General features: G+C 37.2%; 1 protein-coding gene across 1 annotated transcript in view; it reads left to right on the forward strand.

The window, feature by feature from the left end:
* The window catches only part of LOC106653788 (glutamate receptor ionotropic, kainate 2), a 63,589-nt gene that overhangs the window by 34,780 nt on the left and 10,149 nt on the right, over nucleotides 1-18,660 (forward strand). Inside the window, exon 6 of the mRNA XM_023460812.1 lies at nucleotides 11,912-12,110. Within this exon, the coding sequence (XP_023316580.1) occupies nucleotides 11,912-12,110 (199 nt within the window). The remainder of the gene's footprint in view (nucleotides 1-11,911; nucleotides 12,111-18,660) is intronic.

The following is an 18,660-nucleotide window of genomic DNA, read 5'->3' on the forward strand; positions in this document are numbered from 1 at the left end:
AAAATTACTATCCAACCTAACCTTCATTCGCAAATTTATAGATTAGGTATATAAACAAACTTACCCGTTGTTGTTTATTCGCACTCATGACGACTATAAATATTGTTGACACTGCTAGTACAGAGTACTAAATAAATACTAATTAATTTAAATTATAAACGCGCCATAATAGGCGTTTCTCCCCTATAGATCGAGGGATAGTTGCACAAAAAAAACTGTGAATTAGCAAAAATTGTGGATAGTGAAACCGTGAATAGCGAGGTTCCTCTGTATGTATGTACTCGAGAGGATTCAACTAAATGATATGAAAAATGGTCAAAATTATTAAAAGTGCGAATTCTTTCGATGCATTAAATTGATTTTGTTCACATGTAAGCCAATGAGCTCTGGGCACGCAAAGTGATAATTCGTACTGAAGGACTAAAAGTATTGGTACCAATGTAATGTATTATATTCGCATTAGAGTGACTTTATTTTAACAATTTTTTCGACAACAATAACTTTCGAGAAAGTTATTACAACGAAATACGAACATTATACAATGTAATCTCTGTTATTCTTTGAGCCAAAATAAAAGTTATGTGTATTGTAACAAACCAAAGAAAAAAATCTTTGACGATTATTTCGATATTTAAACGTTTTAATGAATTATATTTTATGAAACGATATAATCTTTCAGTAATTCATTCAAACTTCTAATCTTTCTTAAAATCTCTGAGTAAATAAAGGTCATCATAAAAAAGTTCGATAATGGTTATCCATTAAGAGATGGGAGAAAAGGTCAATGAGTGAAGTGTTTTATAAAGGATAAAAAAATACTTTGCCGGGATTCATACTTATTTATAAGTAGTTAAATCGGAAAATGAGATTTTAACAATGTCATATTTTGAGTTTTAATGAGTTTCACATGTTGTGATGTTGATAGTTTGAATACGTACATATAGAGAGTGCATTGGATTTTTTTCAAAATTGAAAGCCATTCATTGAGGATAGGATTTCTTTTTACCACAAAGCGACGATTATTCAAATGAATGAAAAATATCGCAAAATAGCGAACGAGTGAATAATTGAAGCTCGAAATTTTCAGAAAAGTGAAAATTCTGAGTGTGAACTATTGTAGTACGGCCCAAAACCTTTCCGAATCACCGGACAGAATTTAGTTAAATTTTTTTCTCGTGGCTGACATGAAAACGAAATTTGAAACATATTTGAAACATAATCTCTAAACGGCACTTCACTCACTTATCGATTTAGAAGAGGAATTTTCCGGGAAATCGGAAATTCTGATTGTGAACTATTGGAGTAGAGCTGTATACCTTTCGAAATCTCGCGTCAGAATTTCGATCGGTTAAGTATTTCCCGAGATCTCGTGGCTGACTCATGTTTGACAAAAAATTGGAAAAAAACGTGTTTTCATGCTAAAAAAAATTTGGATGGCTCTATCTTTTTATCCAACGCACCAAATCATCTGAAAATTTGCATGAGTTCATTATTTTCTATTCCCTATCGAATGATACCTATATGGTAGCACTTCGAATACCAGAAGTACCCAAACTAGAACTACCTTTTTTTATTTCTCTCGTGCAGACGTATAGAATAGGTGCGCTGCGCCTAGCCGAAATTTCTTAGCTAATAAGCCGACATTTTTATGGATTTTAATGGAATAAATTTATTTTAATAATTATATTTTTTTACAAACATAATTTTATGAAAATTATTGCATAAAAAATTTTTTTGAAAAATTTTTTTTTTTAATTTTTTTTCTCAAAAACTTTTTTTTGAAATAATTTTTAAATAATTTTTATTTTCTTGGTGGTGAAACAAATTTGTCGGAAATCACTTCAACCGCATTACCTACAATAATATTATTATTTATAAAAGTGTGACTGCCACGTATGTAGCCACACGAACACTCGTCTGCTACGTCGTCAGCTAAGCGAGCGGCAGAGCAGACGAGCCGCGCCGTTTTAGGCCCCCCGCGGGCGTTTGAAAATTGCAAAAATCTGCATTTTTCACTTATTGAGTGAAACTCTTTACTTAAAATTACCCAAATAACACAATTATGTGTGAAGAATTTAAAAAATAGTATATTTCTCAGCAGATGCACGTACGGTTTTTTTTTAGCAAAACGAGGAATTATAGCACGAGCCAAAAGCGACGAAGACGAGCCGAAGGCGAAGCTGCATCCGTTGAGAAATATACTATTTTCTTTATTTCGCCAAAGTGAAAAAATTATATATTATTTATAATATTGTGGCTCGATAGTATAACTAAGTTGTAACTTATGTATTTACGGAAGAATTGCAACTGAGCAAAAATTACTATAACATTCTAGTTCAAGTTACTTGAACATATCTGTTATGTGAATACAAGAGTATGTAGTGTAATCTACCCAAAAATCTAGTTATGCTACTGTTACCGTCAGTCAATTTTTTTACTATAGCGCTCTAGTAACCAATATTATTTGAAATTTTCAGTGTATATAAACGACGGCGTTATGTACGGCCGAAGCGAGCCAAAGCGAGCGGTACATCGTGAGCACATGAGGTGAGAAGGTCGATTCTTGAGCATCCCCGATCCGATTCCCGTTTCGTTTCTCCGTTCCACACCGACCGACCCGGGGCTGTTTATGTGTGACATTTGTACCGTGGATAGAGATTTACCTGAATCGGCCCTCTCTTTGTTACAGGTGCAACCGCCCGGTCAGATCAAACCAAGGGTTAACCCGTTCTACCTGTGGCTTTTGCCTGACACCGCTTTGCTTGGCCGCTAAATGCTCTGCCCGAAATATTGATTACCGTTCTTTGCTTAATACTGACTACAAATCATAGTTTATTACATACTTGTTACTAATTGCTTGGTTAAAGTTATTGCTTTTCTTTATTTTTCTAGTATATTGCACTAAACTAATCATTTTGTTTGCTACATTTAATTGTTCATTTGTAAATAGTTAATTTTAGTTATTCAATAAATCTAAAAAAACTTATTACTGAATTTTACGACTTATCATTATAAGCCACCCCAGGGTCACACGGTTACAAAAGAGGGTTTTAGGTTAAGAGTAAATAGAACTTTCAAATAATTACCATGTGTGGAAAGGTTTATTTCTGCAGTTATGGAACTGTCGTCGAAAAGTAGGGTAGACTCGTCGGAAGCAGGTTTTAACTTCAAGTATACGAGATTTATTTTTCAGCTATCAGATCAAAGTTTCAATATCTGCAATCAAGAAACAATTTAAAAAATGAAAACGGACTATGTACGGCTATTGAGTATTAACATTACCATGTAATTTATCAATTAAAGCCGATGATAAACAGTTCCGCTTCGATGGTACGAGATTTTCCGTGTTGCAATGAGGAGAAACATGTTGGCTTAATTCCACATCATAAACCTTAACCAACGGTACTGATTGATTAATGTTTACAAAGTTGACATTTTTTCTCTTCTTGCTCAAAACCGGCGAAACGAGAATATTTTCTTTATTGCAAGTCGCCTGAATTGAATTAGTTGATTGATCTTCGTTTGAAGCTACAACGACAAATATATTGAAAGAAAAGATGACTCATTGTTAGTATTGATAAGGTAGTGTAAGATGGTAAACTCACCAACTGGTACAATTTGTACTATTTTACAATTTTCAATGTCAGGATCTTCAACAGATGGCTTAAGGGCTCAAAAGGGGGCTTAAATAATCATATGTTTCTATTTATGGTATTAGGCCTAAGGGGTTTTTTCAATACCCTATTTGAAAGTACTTTGTCCAGTTAAATACTTGCATACACTTAAATTAACTGATATAAGTCTATAAACCTTCAATGATAAGCATTTGGGATATCTAAGCTGTTTGCCGGAAGATTCCAAGTGTTTACCTGACACGACTAAGTTAGTGGTTTCATTTTCTTTGATGCATCATTAGCCATCAACGCGACCTCAAGCTAAGCATAAGATCAACTTTAAATACTTCCACATACAATTTAATAAAATATTTTATTAAAATTTCTCAAAAATAATCATTAAAGAATAAAATATCCTATTAAATTGTATATGGAAGTCGTCAAAGTTGATCTTATGCTTAGCTTGAATTAAAAAATTGTCGATATCGATGTCTTTAACCTCCAGTTTTTTTATTGAAGCTATTTCCAATTCCTTTTCTATAATGGTATATGCATACGGAGTTAGTAATTGATGATAAGTTTTTTGTACGTCAGTCACCCTATAAATTGGTTGAGTTATAAATATTTCAATTATTTTCATATTTCGCTCATTTTCATGGATTTTGCATGTGCTTCTTCAGTGAACTCTAAATATAATTTATCATAATAAGCTGCATTAGAGGCATAGAAGAACTGCTTCAACATCTTTTTCAATGCCTCCCGCTCACTTTCGGTGATGTTCGTGTTATTCTGTAAATGTCGTTTGAAGGCTTCTTTTACGTGAAAAGTACAAATGTACGATTTTACATTCAAATGTTCAGCGATAACTTTTCGCAAAGCGAAATCTTTATTAGACATGAATGCGCGATTATCTTTCAAGCCGGGATGATGCTTTAAAATACAGTTGATCAAAATTTAGTTATTTTTTCATAAAATTGAATCGAGTGATACAATATTAATTGTATATGAAACCGCAAAAAATCTAACTTATTATGGAGACTCAGATAATTTGAAAACAATAGAAAAATAAAACCAGCTCCCGCCGACCCAAGCGGCGTCAAACATCGAGCTATGAAAATTGAGTTATTTTTCCATTAAATTGAATCATGTGATTCGATATTAATTGTATGGGCTAAGCCATCGTTAGCGTGATGGTCCTGTTCGTACAGTGCGGATCAGTAACGTACATCGGTGTTCGTCGGTGACATTGCGACTACCAACCAGGTCGGCGGATTAATCCGATGAGTTTATTGCTGATCAGACACATCAACCAGTGTTCGTGACATCGGCGACCTGTGGCACAGCGTAGTGGAAATGTTGCTGCAACATGTCCGCCGCTGGAAGCGTCGTCTGCCACACGGCGGCGCGTTGTAAATTCTTTATCGACCAACTCGCTGCTGCCAACTTATGAGCTATGCGGAAATTCAATTTGATGCCAGGACGTGTAAAAACATGTTCCTACGCTGACAACAAAGTGGGAAAGAGGAAAATTAAGTAACTAAAAATAATTAACAGTGTATTAATTTATTTTCTCATATAACAACAAATAAGCATTATCAGCTATTAATGTAATAAATTCTTCGAAGTCGTAGACTTCGAAGATATCATCGTTAATATGATACCAAGCATTTTTTTGTTTTACATAAGCTGTATAATATCCTTGATTAATCGTTGTCCCATGATGGACAATTACATTTTTTAATGTAAAAACGGTATCCGATTGATTATTCCCATTTCTAAAAGGAAACAAAATTTATTTTTTGAAATAACCAAGCAATCTAAAAAAAAAGTATAAAACTTACTCGAACGTAACCAAATCTAATTCAAGAGTAATCTCTACTGCATTAAATAATTTTTCTCCGTTTATAGAAAATCTTTTAATTACAAAAATCAAATATTTCGGAGAATAAACTATTTTATTTTCAACTAAATGGAAAAATTCTTGATTACATCTTGAACAGTTGCTGTTGTCTCATATCAAGAGTGTAATTAATGAATAAATTTTTTATATTTAATTCAAAATCGCACTCATCATTCTGGGGTAACGTTATGAACAGAATGTTTTCTACCAGGTGAGCACATTCCTTTTCAAAGTTACAGTTTCTACATTTAGTAATTTGTTGGAATCCAACAGTAAATAAATCGTCAATGAGACTTTCTTTTGAGACCAATACAAGATTAGCTTTAATATGGTTGAAAAGACTTTGTAAAAATTCTGAGACATCCTGTTGATTGGATGTAAAAGAACAATTTTTTTGCGAATCTAACAAACTCAAATTTTGTTTGAATGCCCTAGAAACAAAAAATATTATAAGAAGATATGAGTAAATAATATTATTTATGTAGTTTAAATTGTGCTTTTAAAACTTACATTGTTTCAGATAATATTCAAGTCTTTTCTCTTGCCTGAGTATTTTGTAAAAATCTACTAAGTTCGAAATAACTTTTCAAAATAACTGAAGAACTGGGTAACATCATTAATAGTAAAAAGTTGTACATCGGCAGAGCGAATAAAACCTGCAGGCAAGAGTTCAGCCAACACTGATTAAGTCCAGTGTAATGTCGCCTACAGATCGGCACCAAAATTTCAAACTCCCAAAACCTTCTAAAAGAGCCTACGCACACGCAGCCCGCTACACATGCAGCGAGACACGCAGCGCTCGGGACTTCCCAAGCGCTTCGGTCCGTAGACAGAGAAATCTAACACCTTTTTTACGACCGCTATAAAAAATCGACGGTTACTTATTTTCTCTCCCGAAAAACTGCCAACGTACGATCTAACATCGAATATTCGAGAAGGTAAAACACATGTCGAAAACTTTTATTTTACAATGAATTAAACGCCCTAAATAAACTAATAAACTATGTTTTACCCCAAATCGGTCTTAACTAAGACCGCTGCCGTTCGATCTCTAAACTATCTCTTTTTCCTTATAAACGCCTTCCCTCATATCTCCGAATCAACAACAAATAATTGAATTTACAATAAACAGCCAATGATAGTGTGAAGTGCAGCGGAATGCCCGAATTAGCAACAAGCAGCTAAGTATAACATTTACCCTGTGATGTAACAAAACAATTAAAAGAACAATTAATAACAATCATTTGCAACTACATAAACATAATTACAACATCACTTGTAAGTACAATGTTCGAGAACATTCGGACGTCGGTTTGAAAATTGGAAAAGGACAGAGAGACAAATCTCGGCGTTACGCCGCAGTTAAATAAATTAGAACAAATCTCAGCTCTCAAAAAGCAATAAAATCAAAGCCGCCGAAAGGCAGCATAGACCGGGTCGCTTCAAGACACAGTCTACTCTAGCTATTCGAGCTCCAGCAGTCAACCAGTGCAGTCACTTTTAAATTGTGCTCCTTGAGTGTTAAAGTACAATGCTCTCTGTCCAACTTCAGCTTCCACAGCCGTAGTCCAGTTCGCAGTGTACAACCAACTAACAAAAATGTAAGTCCAAGCATAATGTCAATAATAAATTCTCTCCTTTTTCTATAAAATCACTCTCTAAATTACTTGCTGTCCGCCTACAAACATGCCAAGCTATATCAAATAAATAATCATCCTAATGTATTCACTGCCGCCCTGGCGATGAACGATCAATCGTTTCACTGGGTCGAACGTGATCCTTCTCCATAAAAATACACGTCACTCGCAAGTCGCTGGTCCTCAGCCGACCTCTCGTGTCTCGTCTCCTCGTGGACGTGGCACGAGAAAAGGCTAAAATCATTATCCAAGGCCACGCGAACCGTCTGTTCGCAAACTAAGTCCCTTCCGGACGTTACACCAGGAGGATTTGGCAATCTTGCAATGCGATTATTATCGTGTAAACAAAATTTACACGATTGTCTATTTAAAAAAAAATGTTAAACATTCTTTATGCGCTCGTCGACCGTCATTACTTAATTTTCCTCTTTCCCACTTTGTTGTCAGCGTAGGAACATGTTTTTACACGTCCCGGCATCAAATTGAATTGCCGCGTAGCTCATAAGTTGGCAGCAGCGAGCTGGTCGATAAAGAAATTACAACGCGCCCCCGTGTGGCAGACGACGCTGCCAGCGGCGGACATGTTGCAGCAACCTTTCCACAACGCTGCTGTGGCACCACATCATTTGGAATTCGGCATTTTCCACCGTTGATCATCGACAGTTAACCGTGCATCGTAGTATGACAGATCGACATAAGTAATTGGCGGTCATCGCGGCAATGCAAGGAAAATAAAGCCAAGTATTTTACGCAGAGTTATCAATAAAAATTAGCGCGTTGATAAATTATTTTTATTAAAATGTAACATTTGATTACCCGCTCAGTTTACCAGGCAGAACGTTTTTTAAACGTTCCTACTACGTTGTACACATTAAGAAATGAAAATTAGGGGCGGACATTTAAACGTTTCTGGAAGGTTCTACAAACGTTTTTTCGACTTTTTTCTGAAACGTTCCAAGGTTTCCAATTAAACGTTACAGTATCGTTATAGAAACGTATTGTGCTATAAATGAAGCTATAACGTCTAGAAAGACGAAAGACAGCTTCTGCATAGGTCAAACATACAACTGACAATTATTTTCAGAGTCAGCTTCTCGTTGAAAAATTTGAAAGACAGCTTCTGCATAGGTCAAAACTATAAAATACTGACGTTCATAGTGCCGTTTATTTATTGAATCTCTGGATTCACTCGCGATAAAATTTAAATTCCAGCTTTATCGTCTCAGAAAGACGAAAGACGGTTTCCGCATAGGTTGAACAAAGAAAATACTAGAAAGTCGCTTATTCGCTGGAACTTTAAATTTGTTTACGATTCAATAGAAATCGGGCTTTAATTTCTAAGAGAGACGAATGACAGCTCTGCATAGGTTTATCATACAACGTGCCGACTTTTTGAAAGTCAATTTATCATGGAATCGACGCATTTCTTCACGGTAAAATAAAAATCAGGCTTTTCCGTCTTAGCAAAACGACAAATAGCTTTTGTAGCAATCGCAATTAATACTTTACGACTTTTCAACAATATCACATCAAGTAGTGCATTGTTGGCCGCCGTTGCTAAGGTCGTCTTGAGCAACACGCTGTAGCGAAAAATATTATTTTTTACGTCGGAGAAAAAAATTATTTCGGAAAATCTATGAGATCTTTTGCGCATGTAAGATGTGCAGACGCTGTCTAAAAAATTACCTTCCCGTGGAATTTTTTTTTAACCTTAATATGAACATTTGGATTTTTCGTCCCATTTCCACGACCATCATTCATTAATTATTATCCCGTATCACAAATATTGATGCACCATTAAAAAGCGTAAACGTTTTCCTTTATTTTGATATATATTTTGTATAGACAATAATGTCGTTTACTATTTTTAATTTGCAAAAAGAAATGTGTGCGGCATTCGTGAAACATACTGTATTAAACTACAAAAAAAAATTTGACATAATCGGTCCACCAGGTATGAATATCGACCCAGTGAGGACTTTCTCCGAAGAAGTTGAACTGTTTTCGCTATTTCATCCACCCGGGTGGCCTACTTGGTGCACCAGGTATAAATATCGACCCGGTGTCGACTTTCCCCGAAAAACTGTTTTCGCTATTTCGTCCACCCGGATGGCCTACTCAGGTGCACCTGGTATATATTGCAGCAAGAAACCTACTCGCTGCATCTCACTCTACGAGGCAGGCGAGAGAAGGAGGCGAGCGCATGAGAGCGACCCCCGCCTGTGACCCCAGGGCGTGGGTATAAAAGGAGCATCACATGCTCCACTGACCCATTATTGATTTATTATTGTTCTACAACCCAGTTAATTTGTACTATCATTCAAATTACCAAAAATACATTCACGACACTTAGTCGAATTTCAATCGCTTAGTGCCGTGATTTTTCTAAGTCAAGCTATTGCGACTTGACGACCAACACTCACCTTGGTGCTGTTCGATACTCGTAATAGCTGACTACTGTGTAAGTGCATCCAACCGTGAAGTACCTTCCAGGGGGATTGATTTGTGTTTTCCTATAACGCAGACTTCCGTCTAGATGTAAGTTATCCACAGGGAGTTTCCTTACTATCCAATCTACTGCAACACGCCGTATCAGATTTCACGTATTCAGCTGAATACCGTTAGCGCAGTTGCAGAGATAAAACAAAGTGCAAGAGAGCCGAATCAGGTTTCACTTATCGGTTGACCTCTTGCCGAGTAGAACACGTCAATCGAAATCTAGGTTCCACATCAATCGCGCTGGACACCAAGATTAGATAGATGGTTCTAAACTCACTTATTACCTTACCCGATCGAATCGTGTGTGACTCCTTTCGGTAATTTAACACAGGAATACGGACGAAAGCGCGTGCCAGCCCAGCACATCCGGAGATCCCTGTCCAATGGCGCCGACCAAGGTAAAATAAGTCACATTACTTTCACACTCATCACATTCATTTCGCCACAAGTTGTGATGCCTGATCAAGCCTCTTTCGAGAGTAATCAGCGAGCAACACGAGAGTCACCGTCTAGCTCAAGATTATTAATTAAACTCATTTGTATCTTTTCCGACAATAGAAATTTACGCGATTTACATATTTAATAAACATTATATTTATTTTCACATAATACTCTGATATTCACAATTATTTACTGATACTCATATTTATTCATATTAATTTACATGAATTTTTACTCATAATTATTTGTGCCCAAAATAGCTTCACCGTCCCCGAGCGACCTACCCACCACGCTCCGCTCATTGAATCTCTCTCTCTCTCTCTCTCTCTCTCTCTCTCTCTCTCTCACACATTCATTATTGAGGCTCGTGTAGAGAGCACTCATGCAAGAGTACTCCTCGTCGTATTGTAAATTCAAATTCTTACGCACGCGCACTGTAACCGCAGCTTAGAAACCTGCTCCGAAGACATTAAGAAATATTACCTTTTGTTGAATTATTAAAACTATTCATGCTATTGATCTTAAATTTTACAAGCTATTATAAAATAGTTAGTTGGAATACATACTCAAATTTCATGATAATAGCTTGCAAACTCTGGTTTTAAACTTTGAAACATTTCAATCTGATTTATACCATGACGTCAAAAAATTTTACTTTCTGGTGCAAAATAAAAACCATTCACTGTATAGATCAAAAATGTTACTAACTTATGTTATGTAGTTAGTTAAAATATATGCTACAATTTTATTATATTAGATTGGAAACTCTGGCTTTTAACTATGAGTAAAAAATACAATGTGGGAACGCATACTCAAATTTCATGAAACTTGCTTGCAAATTTTGGTTTTAAACAATAAAACAGTAGAATTGCATTTTTAACCTGACCCAAAGAAATTTTACTTTTTCATGTAAAATTAAAACTGTTCATAGAATAGATCTAAAATCGTACTAGCTTGTCAAAAGTAATTTGTTAGTATTTGTACTAAGCTTTCATAAAAAACTAGTCAATATTCTGGGTATCAACTTTGAAAATAAGTAATACAATTTGATACTTCTGTTCAATTAACAAACTATTTTGTACTACACACTGAAATAATAGTTCGTATAAGTGTTAATCTAAAATACCGTAAGTTTTAATGTGCAGTGGCAATGATATCATTAGTAGTTGAATTTGTTTAAAGATATTAAATTATTTGGAAAGAACAATAAAAGAAGTTAGAAACAAGAATTTATAAATTACATTGTTTAGAATCATTACAGGTGGACAGTTGAAGGGAGAAATGGTAGGAGGGAAGGAGGTGGGGTAAATGGGAATCAATTCAAAAAAAGATTTCCATAGCAACGAGAGAGGAAGCACAGCAACAGTAACTAAAAGGTGGCAGTTTATCGTTTGAGCAAAAAAAAAGATTTTGGTTTTGAACAATAAACATTTAACGATACAATTTTTCAGTTGACTTTCATTTTATACACATACCAAGTTACAGCGTCATTGTGAATACAATGGACATTTATTCAATAGTTAATTCAATAGGGTTTCAGGGACCCGTGTTTTTTTTATAGTTCGTCCTTCCTGTACGCTTTGCTACGACATATTGAGACTGTAATTTTTGACTTCATCTTGTGATTGCTGTTCTGGTTTCCAATTTTTCTTGGAAGGAAATGAACACTTGCAAATTAGTTGTATTTCATACCCCTACACAGTAAATCAATGATCAGTAGCAAGTAAATAAACTACGTGTTTAGACAATAGAATTATTACAATTTTCAATCACAATTGAATCATTTTTATTCATATTTCATATTATTGAACCTTTTTTAGAGCATTGTCCACACGTATGGTAGCAGGTATGTGGTGGTTTTTCACTTTGATAATGATATCATCGTACACAGCAAATCTTGCCGCATTTTTGACAGTAGAACGCATGGATTCCCCAATAGAAAGTGCAGAAGATTTGGCAAAACAGACGAAGATAAAATATGGTGCTCTTAAGGGTGGTAGCACTGCAGCTTTCTTTCGGGTATTTATATCAAATTTGTATTTTTTATATTAATTAAGCTTGAAAACTTTTATTTTATAATTCTTTTGAAAATCATTAGTTATTAAAAAATTGATAAATTAAGAAGTCATCATCATGCTTTTTGTATCCTCATTGAGGAAGCTTTGTGACTCGTTCTATTTCGGCTTTCGTGTATAATCATCGTAGGGTATATTTAATAATATTTCTATATACTAGATCGAATTTCTGACACATGTTTGGTATGTATGTGTGATTTTTTTTTTGGACGTGGGCAGAGGAGCTCTGCAGCCAGTGGCCCTTCGAAACGAGTACCCCACTACAACCCGTCGTTAAACATTGTTGCGGTGGGAACTCTATAGAGCTTCTCTGCTACATCTGTGTCTTTTTCGTACATTTTCCGTCCACCTTACGGTCATACGGGGTTCGGGAACCAGAAGCGTCGTCTTCTTCTTGCAGCATTGTCCGGATCGTTTTTACATCTTTTGTGCCTCTTGCCTTATTCTGGAGACGACTGACTGCGTGAAAGACGCTACCGCCATCCAATCGCCTGCGGTCTCAAGCATGAGCCTGACGATGTTTTCCAGCTTGATTACTTCTTGGAAGACTTGTTAAAGTCTCTTCTTCTCTTTGTGGAATCGCGGGCAGCGAAAGAACACATGCTCCGCGTCTTCTATTGTGATTGAACAGGCCGGGCAGAGTGTGGGCTCACGCACACGAAATTCTACAATCGCGCGGCTGGCGCCGATCCGCTGCGCCTCGCTGTTCGAGCATCAGCGGTTCTTAGTTCAAGTTCAGCGAGATTCTTAGTCAGACCTTTGTCGAGTGAGCACCTCTTGTAAGTTCCGATCTAAAACCATGACGTAACAAAATAAAGTGTACAAATTCTATTCAGCAAATTCGAGTGATTAGTCATTTTGCACCTAGTTTTCTCTCGATCCCAGTAACCGGTGAACCCTACCTTTCCTGCACTCTCTCTACGGAAACCCGAACACGCAACAGTGGCGATATATGTATGGAGATATCGTCCGCTTCTGAGGACCAAGGTCAGGTACATCATCTACGAGGAGCAACCTCATGAGGCCTACCCGGAAATACCCATTAAATTCCATACTGGTGACCCGAACGACGTGGGTAGAGTTCGCCTAGAGATCGAGGTCGCAGGAGCTGCAAGAGGGTAAAAATAAAAAGAAGAAGAAAGTTAAATTTTTTGTTGACATCTTGGGCTTTGAAACAGCGCGTCATTTTCATACATGGCAGTATACAGCACACAGGCTGGCAGCAGATCACACGGCACGTTAAACATACAGCGCGCCATTTTCATACGCGGCAATATACCACACATAAGCAGCAGCGGGCCATTTCACGCACTCGGAAGCATGAAGCAGGCAGCAACGTGCGTAGCAGAACGACACACGAGAGCCAGACTCCAATTCGGCAACATAGTCCGTCAGCGTAGAGAAAAAAATCTAAGTTAATCATTTCCGCAATGAGTGCTAAATTAAAACAAAGCTAAAAAAACTTAGTTAATTTAAATAGTATTTCGGCCATCGACATCTTTGGAGCCAAAGTGATTTTTCTTGCTGTGTTTGTGTAGTTGTGTCGTCGTCGTCGTCGTCGTTGTCATTGCGGCATATCAGTGCTGTGCAAAAGTTATAATTTTCTAGCCAAGCCGAAGTTCACGAAATCATTGACTTGAGAGTACTACTGTGAAATCTCTATGGCCGTTATCAAGCCGGAGTTCACGAAAATCATTGACGTGAACGCGTCAGTATAAAACCTCTACGTCCGCTGACAGCACATAATAAGCATTCAGAGTGCCATTTTGAAATCTTCGAGGCCGTTGCGAACAACGTCATCATCGTCATCATCCGCCAAATTGACGCTATCTTGGTGATTTGCGTAGAGGACTGCGCGCGTCACACCGGCGACATACGAGGGAGGTCAGCGAGCTGTAGCAGCGTCGGCTGCTTTGCAACGAGGCATTTCTGCAGACTGCCTTATCTCTTGCTCGCTTCTTTGCGATTTTTTCAACAGACTTCGAGGGTTTTCTCATCGGCTGCTGTGGGCGAGATCGTCGCTGTTTCAACTGCTGCTGCTGCGTGTGTCATCGTCCGATGAATCCTTTTCTTCTGGTTGAGGCTGACGAGATCGCGACCGGAGATTGGATAAGCCTGACTCGACGGTGAGCGTTTCGTTTATTTTGCGTTTCTTGCTCCCCTCGGCTGCTTCCGAATCGCGTTTAAATTCAACACCCTGTACATGATTAACTCATTAAATACAAATCGCTCATTAAACATCTCGCCAATAAATGTCGCAAAATTCGCCTAGCTTTGCCACAGCCGACGTACCTTCTTCGGAAGTGTACGTGATATAGCATCAGCTCTGTAGGCATTTCGAGCAACAGGGCGTCAGCTTGCATTTTATTAACATCTGCGAGTTATTTAGCGAGCAAGAATTATTTTTTATGCATACCTAACACCGGGCGGTTCGGCCGACCGTCTCAGCGTCGGGAGCGAGGAGTAATTTTTTCGAACGTGCGGTTCATTTAAGGGGACCGACCTGTGTTAAAAGCTTAAATTCAAAAAATAGCTATATAAATCGAAATAGTGGAAATTTTTTTTTTGTGATCGTAAAATATGTTTATTAGACACCTGATTGACCAAAAAAAACTTCTATCCAAGCTCTGAAATGCCAATTACGCTTATTTTTTCATAATACTAAATATTATAATAGGATTCACTTGACACGCGATTCTGACGTGAGCTTTTCATCAATATTGATCTATGGGGTCTCAAAATCTTCAGAAAAGTACCCTGATCCACTTAAGTGGAGCAGAATTTTAAAAAAAAAGTTTGTTTTTCTTCCAAGATCTTTAATATGGCTTCTAGTGTTGATAAAATACTAATTTTCTCAAAAATTGGCACATTTTGACGTGTATATGAAGTTCTACGCAATTTTTAAAAATTCTGCTCCGCTTAGGTGGATGAGAGTACTTTTCTGAAGATTTTGAGACCCCATAGATCAATATTGAAGAAAAACTCTTTTCAAGATCGTGCGGCAAGTGATTTATAACACAATATTTCGTCTTATGAAAAAAGCGATGTAATTGGTATTTCAGAGCTTGGGTAGAAGTTGTTTTTGGTCAATCTGGTGTAGAATGAACATATTTTACTATCACAAAAAAAAATTTCCACTATTCCGATTCATATAGCTATTTTTAGTTGAAGCTGAATTTAAGCTTTTAACACAGGTCGGTCCCCTTAATTCAGGCGTTCAACCTTAGTGGTCGCGAAGCCAGTGCGAAATTTGACTATAGTCGTATATGTGTGTGTGAGTTTGATACTATTGGCATTCATGCGTGTTTTCTTTCGCTTAGATTATACGCTGCAATCGCGGTTTTTGTACTCTCACGCGCATTGTAATTTTGCTACTGGTATGGCGAAATTATTTGCAAGCAACATCAAGCAACAGTATCAGTCAAATCAGTCAATTATTCGGATTTCAAAATCCATTGCAAGAACTTCCGATCGAAATAGCGACGCAAAGCAAGAAGATACGCGATCGAGCAAATTTTAGACTCAACGCAAGGTCGAGTTTGTTTTTGTCACGTTGATTAATCCTGATTTAAACCGTATATGAAAGTATACACTCATTGCCGAGTGGAAATTGATTTTCAAAATCTAACAATTACGTCGTCAACGTTCTCATTAAACGGCACGTAACAACATAGCCGTATTGACATTCTACAATATCGCCTTTCAACTTTCAAGGCTCTCTGAACCACCGGTTCAACGACCATCTCTTCTTTTCACACACACAAACTAGTGTGTACTTAGAAATCAGTCTTTCGAGCTTACACTAAATCGAGCTACGAGGCTCACTTTCATCAACTCTAGTCAACCTACTATTTAGCTTTCGCTCTTATCATACAGGAGCTTTAGCTCATCTCTCACAGACGCAGACTTGACAACCGCTATTCTGAATACGTATCTCAAGTCTCGAAGCCACTCATGTGAAGAGAACACCGGCAACTTTGTGGCTAATTGTTGTCGGCCCTCAAATAATCTGACTTGTTCGAAAAACAGGCGAGAAGACCAGGCGTAGCACAAGCTTGGTCGTTTCCGCCTCCTGCCCTTGGACGAAGAGCCTGGCTCGTTGCGTTTGCTTCGAAAAAAGTTTGTCCAGTTGTTATCTAGTTTTAAATTCTTTTTTACAGCGTAATTACTCTTTTACCTGTGTGTAGATGTGATTGTAAGCCAAGTGCAGTCTTGCTACTCACTCATCAGTATTACGATTATAACTTTCACGGAGATCATTTTTCTCCTGTTTCTGACAAAGTTACGCTTATGCGTAATTCTTTCATTTCAAATAATCCAACTTATTTTTATGTGGATACGTGACTTATGTTTTTTTCATTGTAATCGCTTGGCACTGAGTTTATCATTGGCGGTCGTGCCCTTGCACACATTTTGACACCGACGGCAAGGTTTATCTTGTCAAACTCAGAATAGATCTCAGCTACTGTTATCGTATGATAACGATTAAGAATTTGAATTACTCTTTGATTATTTGCAGAGCTCTGAAAAGACCAGTTTGTAAGATGCAAAAAAACGATCTAGAACTCTAGGTGTTCACGATCGTTATAGTACAAGTGATGATTGGTAGACGGCACGACGACAATGGAGCAGACTATTGGCTGTATCTCTTCTATGTTGTATTCCAAACTCGGCATAAAACGAGCCACGTGTTTTTGACCAGCCCAAGAAGGAAGAGGCAAGTCCAAAATTCTATTAATAGTATCTCTTAATAGGCAGTATAATAGGAAGTATAATAGGCTCTGCTGTTATACTTCCTCTCGTTTACGTGCTCGGGATCGCCGTTGCTGTTTACGGCGTCGTTCTCGCTGTGCAGGTGTCATAGGCATAAGAGTTTGACCGTCTGGTAGTTTGATCGCTACCTTCTGTAGATCATTCAAACCCTCAGTTATTTCTTCTATTTAGCAGTCTGTTTGAAAAGTAAGCAATGAACTTACTTCTCAGGTAGAGTGGCTAACCCGTTTCTCAGTCAATGAAAATCAGGGATTTGAGTTCAACCCGGAACATGCCGGAGCTTTATTTCTTCCTCTACTTAACAATCTTTGGCTTTAACTCATTTGTGGAACAACATAAGAAATGCGCTCGCCCCCTAGCAGCGAAGCTAGAACCAAACATAAACAAACGTATGCTATTGACTATGCAGCATAAGGAGATCTTGTGATATCGACATAAATAATAGGATTGGGCCGTTTTTAGGCTTTTTTCTAGAATCGATTTGTAATAGTGATTTTCTGTTAGTTTCATGTATAAAATGAAAGCTCGTTCAAGGCAGGGGCGTACAAATGATTCTTTCTGTCTCCTCAACGTCGATTAATATTTTTTTCGCTGTTTTTTGCTCAAATTCGCCTTTTTTCACTCTACCAATTGCAGAAAATAGAAAAATGATGTTTTGAGATTCTAAACTCCGCGATTCATCAACTTATAGGCTAATAAACATGTTTCAACCACCACCTGAGCTCAGAATTAAGATATGGAACCACATAATGCGTATAAATCCGGGATTTTGGTCGAGGTCGGTTTTTAAATTCAAAACCATCGCCCGCGGTCTCTTTCTTTTCTTTGAAATAAGTACTAACAAGAAAAATGTCCACTGAGGTGATTTTTAAAGCAGGAAAAATTTGGCGCGCTCGAAGAAAATCGGATTTTTATGAATTTCTTAAAAAATGGATCGTTTCAACGTTTACCTGGAGTTTATTTATTGTGTTATCTCAATGCAAAGTGCATCGTCAAAAAGTACTCTTTTCAACGAGAAATTTAAAAAAAAAGAGTTCTCTACGATCATTTTAGCGTCCTGTCGGTCGTTTTGAAGAAAGGTTTTTTCCTCATTTTCCATGTTTTTTGGCTCTTCGCAAGCTACAAAATGATCCGTAATGGAAACTCAGTTACCAAACTTTATTAGAAGTTGTATTTTGATGTATCGATCAACATATTACAATATTGGCTGATTTGAGGTATAAGAACATATTTATTTTTTTACTTTGATGGACTTTTACACTATTTTTTTAATTTTAAGGGGTTTTGAGGTTATGAATGTCTCATTTGAGTACAGATTTGAATTTTAAATCAAATTTTACATGAAAAAACATGGTTTAAAAATTTTTTCATATGCACCCTAAAAAAGCAGAGTAACAAGCAGAATATCCTCAAAACATGAAAATCTAACTTTGAGCCCCTGTCGCGTGGGACAAATTTATGCGTTGATACGATAATAAGCGTATTCGACTTACCAACACACTGGAACATCTGATCCAGCTACCTATCACTCAGAGGAAGAATTCCGCTCATTGAAGGAACTTTAGTGTCCGGTAGAACACTATGATGCATGGATAGTGCATTGCGTAGAACGCAAGCTCGATGCGAACTCTCGTGAGTTACGCTGATCTGCCGACCCATAGCGATCTAATAAACTTTCTCGAGAGACGCATTTACTCCTTGGAACAAGCAAGACCATCGAA

The sequence above is a fragment of the Trichogramma pretiosum genome, unplaced genomic scaffold (genome assembly GCF_000599845.2).
Source record: "Trichogramma pretiosum strain Unisexual culture from Peru unplaced genomic scaffold, Tpre_2.0 scaffold111, whole genome shotgun sequence".
Lineage (NCBI taxonomy): Eukaryota > Metazoa > Arthropoda > Insecta > Hymenoptera > Trichogrammatidae > Trichogramma > Trichogramma pretiosum.